At 40.2% G+C, this 9027-nt stretch overlaps 1 protein-coding gene across 1 annotated transcript in view; it reads right to left on the bottom strand.

The window, feature by feature from the left end:
- Positions 1–5667: 5667 nt before the first annotated feature.
- Positions 5668–9027, bottom strand: part of ITM2B (integral membrane protein 2B) — a 7779-nt gene continuing 4419 nt past the window's right edge. The window contains exons 4-5 of the mRNA XM_023517251.1: positions 8330–8480; positions 5668–6599 (exon numbers count right to left, since the gene is read on the bottom strand). Coding sequence (XP_023373019.1) covers positions 6514–6599; positions 8330–8480 — 237 coding nt within the window. The 3' untranslated portion in view covers positions 5668–6513. The remainder of the gene's footprint in view (positions 6600–8329; positions 8481–9027) is intronic.

Raw genomic sequence — 9027 nt, 5'->3', positions numbered from 1 at the left:
AGTTAACTGTTTTCTTTGTGGAGGGCAGGGGGGTGGGTAGAGATAAAACTGTTTCAGGCAGGGCCACCAGCTTATATGAAGGCTAAAACAGAAAGAAAAGGTTAGGATACAAACAGGAGAATGGGGAGAGAAGTCCAGTGAGAGTTTTAGGGTTTGAAAAGATGAAGATGGAGTTTTCTTTTTCCTGAGTGCAGCAGGACACCATCATAGAATTTTATAGTACTGTGGTCTCCAACCCCGGGCTGTGGACCAGTGTGGGTTGCTCTGGGGCCTGTTAGGAACCAGGCTGCACAGCAGGAGGCGAGAGCCTTCAGACTTACAGCTGCTCCCCATCACTCACGTCACCACCTGAGCTCCACCTCCTGTCAGATCCGCAGCAGGACTAGATTCTCATAGAAGCCTGAACCCTACTGTGAACTGCGCATGTGAGGGACTCTAGGTTGCGTGCTCCTTATGAGACTCTAATACCTGATGATCTGCAGTGGAGATGTAATGTGCTTGAATCACCCCCAAGGTCTCTTTCTCCTAGTCCGAGGAAAAACTGTCTTCCATGAAACTGGTCCCTGGTGCCAAAAAGGTTGGGGACTGCTAGCAGAAGACAGACATGATTTGGTTTATCTTTAAGACAACTCACTCAGATCCAGGGTGACTAGATTTAAGGAGAAAGCCAGCATAGATTTTGGAAAAGACATCCAGACAACTAGTTGGGAAATGTTACATATCATCCAGAATAAAGGCGACAGTGGGAAAGACCAGGAGTATAGGGAGGAGTCATTGATTCATCCAATAGATAATTATGAGCTCCAGCTATGTGCCAAGCACCCTATTAAGATATTGAAGAGTCTAGTGGGGGACATATATTAACCAAATAAGCAGCAATGACAAAATATAAAATCTTAATCACGTCCAGTGCCACAAGGGAGAAATATAGATATGATGCTATGAGACTGAGGAACGGGAGAACCTCTCCTTATGTCCAGAGGTTTCCTTGAGGAAGGGTCAGCAGAACTAAAGTCTGAAGGTTGAATAGAAGCAAACTAAAGGGCACGGTGGTGAACACATACAATTTTCAAGGAAATGAGAATAGCACTTACCAAGAAATTATAGAGCAGACAGTGTGGAAAGATGCTAAGAACAAAGAAGAGAGTGGCTGGACTGGCCAGTGCAGCATTAACTATTTTGGTCTTTACCCCGAGAAGGAGAGAAAGCCACAGAAGTGTTTTAAGCGGGGGTGGGATGGGGTGGGGTGATTGAGCCATGACTGCAGAAGACCAGGAAGCTGCTTGGAGGTGGGGGACACAGTGACCATCAAGACTGTGGGGTTTCTGGTTTGGGCTTCTAGAACAATCCCCGTTCATGATGGTGGTTAAGACCACGTCATCAGAAAGTAGTTTTCATCTTCTTACTCACTGGGGCAAGAACCAGGTCATCTAAAAGTTATATCACACATTAAACTGCTGGTCACAAAGTCTCCCTTAAGGAATGAGACTGCAGAGAGAAGACTGGAGAAAGAGGGGGAACATTCATTTTTTACCCTTAACATTTCTATATTATTTGCAATTGTACAAGGAAATATACTCGCAAAGTTAAAAAACAGATAATACAAATCCCAATGGATTATTTATAAATGTAAGTAGGAGAGAGCTAGGATTATCTGGTTTCATAGCATTAAGGCCTGGATTTTGAGCTTGGAAGAGCCCACTCCCAACCGTTCTGCTTCTCAGAACCAACCAGCAGTACTAGGTGGCTGGAAGAATGAAAGTGTAGGGTCTATAACCTATGAGGGACAGCAGGGAAATATTTTAATTCATGGCTTAAAAATTCAGTAAATATTTCAAAAAATCTTAAAGTGTTCTGGGTTAATTTTTTCAACAAAAGGCTAAAATGTTCAGTAGTCAGAGAGTTTAGCTAAGACTTGCTAAACCATGCCTCTTCCTCAAGGAAGCGTTACCCATCTAACCTCAGACAGACGTCAAATTAACAATGACTTGAGACGAGGTTTTCAACGAACTGATAGCTCTGGAGCTTTGTGGAGATGAAGAGTCGTTCTTTTTCTAAGAGAAACACATGAAATCGTCATCTAGGAAACTAAGTCTCAAAGAGCTAAAATATGCAAGGACTGATGACCAACACACAGTAGGATTCATATAATTTTGGTCAATAGACTCTTTGCTAGGAAGAAGAGGCGGTGTCTAGGAAAACATTAGAGATGCACTGAGCACAAACGGCCAGCATGAACTTGTCACTACATTCAAATGCGGTATCTGGACGTTTTCCTTCCAGTAATCCATTTGCTTTTCATATGCATTATTAAATGATTCCTCTTGCGCTTTTTATACTCCGACTTCTGTCACGTCCTTTGAGATAAACGCCATTTAGGACACTATGTACTTTTTTCATTTTTGGCATCCCGCTTACTAACAAGGTGTGGAGAGTCTAAAAAGGGGTCCAGGAAAAGCATAAATGAAACAGTATACACTAAAATACAAGATCAGTGTTCACTTGCTAACATACAGCAGGGATAGATTTCACTGAAGGTGCTAATTGTACAGAGCTCTCCACAGCACTTTCACACCTGTGATTTTATTTAATTATGAGCCACCCTTTGAGCCACATTCTCCATTTGCTGTTACAGATGAGCAATCAGGGTCACAGTCCTAACAATTTGCCAAAGTTTATACAGCTTTATCTTCTGACTTCTATGCTTTTTTTTTTATTTTTTCCAGTTTTTGGCCAGGGCTGGGTTCGAACCCGCCACGTCTGCTATATGGGGCTGGCACCCTACTCCTTTGAGCCACAGGTGCCGCCCCTTCTATCCTCTTTTTCAACTAGTGCAAAAGGTAACAGAAGGTGCTGCAAAGGGCAGGACCTGAGTTGTCTTAGCTAATTACACAACACTAAGGTGGCATTTGTGGAAGGAGTTCCCCCAAATTCACATTGAAATCCTCACCTCCGGCCCTGCGCCCCAGCCTGCTAGCGTCTGCCGCGCCTCTCAGTCCAGATTTCAGTAGACCTCACCAAAATGCCATCTCAGATGGAGCACGCCATGGAACCCATGATGTTCATGTTTCACAAATTTGCCAGGGATAAAGGCTACTTAACAAAGGAGGACCTCAGAGTGCTCATGGAGAAGGAGTTCCCAGGATTTTTGGACAATCAAAAAGACCCTCTGGCCTTAGACAAAATAATGAAGGACCTGGACCAGTGCTGAGATGGCAAAGTGGCTTCCAGAGCTTCCTTTCCCTAATTGCGGGCCTCACTATTGCATGCAACGACTATTTTGCAGTACACATGAAGCAGAAGGGCAAGAAGTAGGCAGAACCGAGCAATTACTCTGCCCTGAAAAGTGTTCTCTCAAAGGACTGCTTCAGACATCTGCCCCACAGCTTCTCCCTGGATAGGGATTTCATGAGCAGATCGGGATCTTAGAATATATACAAATAAAATCCAACTCCCATTTGTCAAGCAGAGAAGAAAAAGTTAATTAAATGCCAGATGAGCTTTTGTTTTTTACTTTGTTTGCATCCCCTCGCCCTCAATAAACATAATCCTTTTTTTTAGTTCCAAATTTAAACAAACAAAAAAAAAGAAATCCTCACCTCTGAGGTGATGGTTTTAGGAAATGAGGCCTCTGGGAGGGGTTGAATCATGAAAGGACAGCCTTCAGGGAATAAGTCCCTTATAAAAGGGACCCCAGAGAGATCAGCCATGTGGTCACACAGAGAAGACAGTGGTCATCTATGAGTGGCCCTTCCTCACCAGACACTGAATCTGCAGCTGCTTTGATCTTGGGCTTTCTAGGCTGGAGAACTGTGAGACATAAATTTCTATTATTTATACATTAGTCTACAGTATTTTGTCTCAGCAAAACACATGGATTGAGACAGAACTCAGTAACCGGGAGGGGGAGCTGAGTGTCCCTAGAGCCCCCAGGGAGACAGGGCAGTCCTCTCTGCATGTCTGATTCTATCATCTTATGCACACCCTTCGCCCTCTGGTTTTTCGAAGCCACACCAAGACTGCAGTCTCCCGTATGGCACATCAACAGCTTAGAATTTCAGTCAGAACTCTAAAATTCCTGGGACATATCTGAATGATCAAGCTCGGGGAGAGACAATCTCCACTCAACTAACAGTAGGTAAGGGAAGTTACTGTAATAGTAATGGAGATGAAGTAAAATCATGGGCACTACACTAGACCAATCAGGCCACATTAATGATTGTAAATGTTTTAAGGAAGTTATTTTTACTAAGATGATTACACAAAAACCTTTACAAATTATAATGAAACTGTATGTTGCAGGAAAGTGTAAGTCTGGGTACCTAGGAACCTAGAGGCTGCCTGCTCCACTGGACTGTGATGAAAGCACACTCCTACCAGGAAGCCAGCCAGATGGCAGGGTCATTGCCTCGGTACAGCTACCTTCATACAGCATTGTTATATTATAACCAATGGAAAAATGGAAACTTAACAGGCTCCTTCAAAATGCAAGCCTTCAATAGCGGCCCGTGGTCTACTGAATGAAGTTCTCAGCCTGGTATATGACATTTTCCAGGACAATTTATATTCTAGGTTGTTTATTTGTTGAGACAGGAGCCTCAAGCTGTCCCCCTGGGCAGAGTGCCGCAGCATCCCAGCTCACAGCAACCTCCAACTCCCGGGCTCAAGCGAGTCCCCTGCCTCCACCTCCCAAGTAGCTGAGACCACAGGCGCCCGCCACAACACCCGACTATTTTTTGGTTGCAGCTGTCATTGTTGTTTGGCGGGCCGGGCTGGATTCAAACCTGCCACCCTGGGTGTATGTAGCTGGTGCCCTAGCCACTTGAGCCACAGGCGCCGAGCTGACAATTTATATTCTAAAATCTCAATGACTCGCTCAAATATTTCTAAAGCTCCTGGATCTGGGGCTCCCCCTCATAGCACAGATAATTAGTTGGTTATTTATCAGTCTCTTTCCATAGATTTTGAGTCTCCAAGAAGGCAATAGTTGCCGTTCTCCTTTATAGATGTATTTCAACACAGTATTATATGTTGAGCATAAAAGGATCCTCAGTAATTGGCTGAATGAATAGTGTGTTCCTAGATGTTCATAGCCCCTCCCTCCCCACCAAACCATTTAATTTTAGAACCCAGAAGGTAGGAAAAGGTCAAGCTCATTTTATCAAAAAATATGTTCTTCTAAAAATTTGTCCATCCCTGAATATCCAACTGGCTGGCCTAAAGTTCTGACACCATTACTGAAAGGAAACCAAAAGCCATGAGTAAATAATATCCTTTTGGACATTGGAATTGGTTTCTGGACCGAATCCTTTATTATGAGTCTGAAGCTTTAAAAATTCTGACTTCCTAAAGTCAGAACTGAATTTTTTTGTCTTAAGAATTTTCAATGAAATCACTGTTAGATATTTTAAATGGCAGTGGATCCAGAATTATTTCAGATTACGAAGCAATCTTCGAAATATAAAAATAAAATCATCACTGTAACTTGTAGCGCTCCGTTTGTGAGGGGGGGCATTCTCAGAGAAGCACATTATTTCATGCTCCTTGCAAACTTTAGGCTTTAAAAATAGTCCCTCCATTAAATATAGAAGTATTTTACATGAAACAGCGTCATTCAAGAATGAGTCTTAAATATTACTTTTAATAGTATCCAAGAAGAATCTGGCGTAGTTATTAAAATGGCTTATTTTTATTTTTAAAAAAAGATCTATGATTTTACCCATTGTATATAGAGAACTGAACTTTTAAAAAATAGTTTCTTTCTTTTTGTGAGTTATCTTAAGATAGGAAGAACCAAATTTTTCTTTGGTTTTCTTATTATATGGGGGACAAATAACACACAGTCTTGTCAAACAACTTTGTGATATTTATATTCCATTGCACAGATATGGGTTATACAAATTAGTAACACAACTCATTTCTTAAATTCCAAACATTTTCTAAAATATTATTACAGCAGGTGCCGAGGATATTTAAACATAAAAGTAGAAATCATACTGGAAGTAGTTAAATATGACACTGAAAATACTACACGTCTTAATTAGAGGAAAATTAAAGTATGTGCTCAAATGCTCTAACAAACTAGGTAGCAGGGCAACTAACAGCTACAAATAAGTCACTGTGGTCCATTTTTACGTATGCTTATAAATGATTATTCTTTAGATAACCCCTTCTCTTGAAAATGCATAATTAAAATGTAAAGATCCAGATAAATGATTTAAAGAAATTTAATTCTTCCTAACACCTAAGACCTAAGGTCAAGTGTACTATTATCAATGACTTCATACACTTACTAACTTAAGGAGAAGAGACACCGCACTTGGAAAAGAAGAAAAAGATTTCTTTTTTTTAAGGTAATGGTTTTAATTGAATTAATGAGATGAAAAGATAGTGAAGCCCTGTTTGCTACTTACATGAAAGATCTTAAAAAATAATCACTGCACAAAATACAAAGGGTGGGGTTATTTATGCTATGGTATTAAATTTTTCTCCATCATGTTCTCCTTGACTGGTTCAAGAACAAATTAGAGTTTCCACAGCAAATATGTTTTCAAAATGCCGAATTGTGACACAATCGCTGGCTTCACGTTTCTGAATACCTGTTGGGGAGGAAAAAGGTTTTTTTTAAGTTTTGGTTCTTTACTAATAAATATTCACATATACTTAATAGTTATTACGTAGGCATACATAGTACTTCACTCTTACACTCCATAAACTTTTGTCACATCAAAGAAAATACTTTTTCTCCCTTTTCTTAACTAAATAGCTTAGATCAGAGCAATAATAATATGTGATAGAAATTGCTTACAAATCTATGAACTTGGGGTGTTTGCAGGACCACGTGCGTCTTTGTAGAAACTCAGAATTGCACACTGAAAAGGGTAAATCTCACTGTATACTGGTCTGACTTTTAAAAAAATATTATAAACCAAGAGAATTTTATAATGTAAGGAATCAAGTAGGTTTTAGATGACTCCTTAGCCTGAGGTCAAAGAAGAGTACTATTCAAAACGTTAACTGCAAACTCATGCAGTTTCTATGGAAAGAAGTACGGAGAAGCCTCAAAGAACTCAGATTTGATCTCCCATTTGACCCAACAATCTCACTACTAGGCATCTATCTACCCAGAAGAAAAAAAAAATTTATCATAGGGACCTGTCCACTAGATTGTTTACCGCAGCTCAATTTATAATCACCAAGATGTGGAAACAACCTAAGTGCCCATCAACTCAGGAACAGATTAATAAGCAGTGGTGTATGTATACATGGTTATACTACTCAGCCGTAAAAAGGTGACTTTACATCTTTTGTGTTAACCTGGATGGAGCTGAAACACATTCTTCTCAGTAAAGTATCATAAGAATGGAAGAGCAAATATCCAATGTATTTAATACTAAGAAGCAGCCAGTAGACAAATTAATGCATGCCCACATAAGAGAAAAACTTATTTCCATTCAAGCTGGGGGGAGGCAGGAGGAGAGAGGCAGGAGAGGGAAGTGGGGATTTGGGGCGCTCCCACTGAATAGGCATAATATAAGAGTGTATGGCACACTTTGGGGGAGCAGGAAATAACTACAAGACAGACTGTGCCTAACAAATTCAATCCTGTGACTTGGTTGTTTGTACCCTGACATTAACCTGAAATAAAAAAAAAGAAAAACGCTAAGAAAAATCTAAGAAGGCACTTTTACTGTGTGACATGATTTCAAAGAAATCACACCACAGTGCATTTTAATAGCACTTCTTACTTTCTACAGCTGCTTCATGTACTTTCACTTTATTTTTACAATGACCTTCAAAGGAAATGGGGAGATAACATTATCCTCATTTTTCAGGTGGAAAAAAAAAAGGTTAAGTGATTTGGCAAAGCTACAACATTAGTGATATCAATGCTCTGAATTCCTCACCCAAATTCTTTTCTAACTAACCTGACAGTGATTATCCTCAATGTGACCCAAAAGGCAAACTGCTTGTTTAGGCTCTAGATCCCTGATGTGATACAGCTTGAGACTGGTCTTGAGCCCCACCCCGCTGGATAGTAAGAACCCTTCCAGTATGGCTGAACCAAAGTGGCAGGATAGGGAGTTGGGCAGGGTGACCGTTTGCAAAGTCAGGGATCAGCATTCGGAGGTAATGACATTTGACTTTGACTTTCCTCTACCTAAAAAGAGTGGATTTAGAATTAAGATGATTCTACTGAAATCTGAGATTATGTAGCAATACAATTTTATTTTCTTACTCACGGCAAGCACATTGGTAACAAGGACTAGGCTTCATCTAAATCTAGTTTAACATAATGATTTTTCTGCCAACACTTGAACATTATTACCTTTAATGGTTTCTTTGCGTTGGAGTTTGTAAGTTTCCTTGTTGTGACACAGTCGATAAATGAAGAAACCCAGGTGATCAAAGTTTTCAATGCGATCAGTAATAACCATGTGCTCATGAATCAGATATGACTGAGGCAAATAGGTTCCAGCCTACATTCAGAAAAGAACAGACTACATGAACATCTCAGAACATACTTTTAGCAGACTACAAAAATTTGTCAACAAAATTCGTAAATATTATAGTATTAATTAACAGGGTTGAAAACTGCCCACCATCTGTCTTTATAAATAGAGTTTTATTGGAAGACCAGAATGCCTCTTTGTTTAAATGTTGATTATGTCATCAAAATTAAATACTTAGCTGATACTTATTCCCTGGCTTTTTAGAAGACTTAAACATAATTTTATAATTATACCTTAATTTCAAAATATAAAACATTAAAAAAAAGAAGAAGAACAAAACTAGCTTGGCACGGATAGCTCAACGGCTGGGGACCAGCCACATGCATGGGGGCTGGTGGGTTCAAACCCAGCCTGGGCCTGCTAAACAACAATGACAATAATAACAAAAGAACAGCCAGCTATTATGGTGGGTGCTGAGGTCCCAGCTACTGGGAGGCTGAGGCAAGAGAATCACTTCAGCCCAAGATTTTGAGGCTGCTGTGAGCTGTGACACCATGGGCGACATAGTAAGACT

The sequence above is a fragment of the Otolemur garnettii genome, unplaced genomic scaffold (genome assembly GCF_000181295.1).
Source record: "Otolemur garnettii isolate 467f Iridium unplaced genomic scaffold, OtoGar3 scaffold00106, whole genome shotgun sequence".
Lineage (NCBI taxonomy): Eukaryota > Metazoa > Chordata > Mammalia > Primates > Galagidae > Otolemur > Otolemur garnettii.
This window is presented reverse-complemented; position numbering and strand designations above follow the sequence as displayed.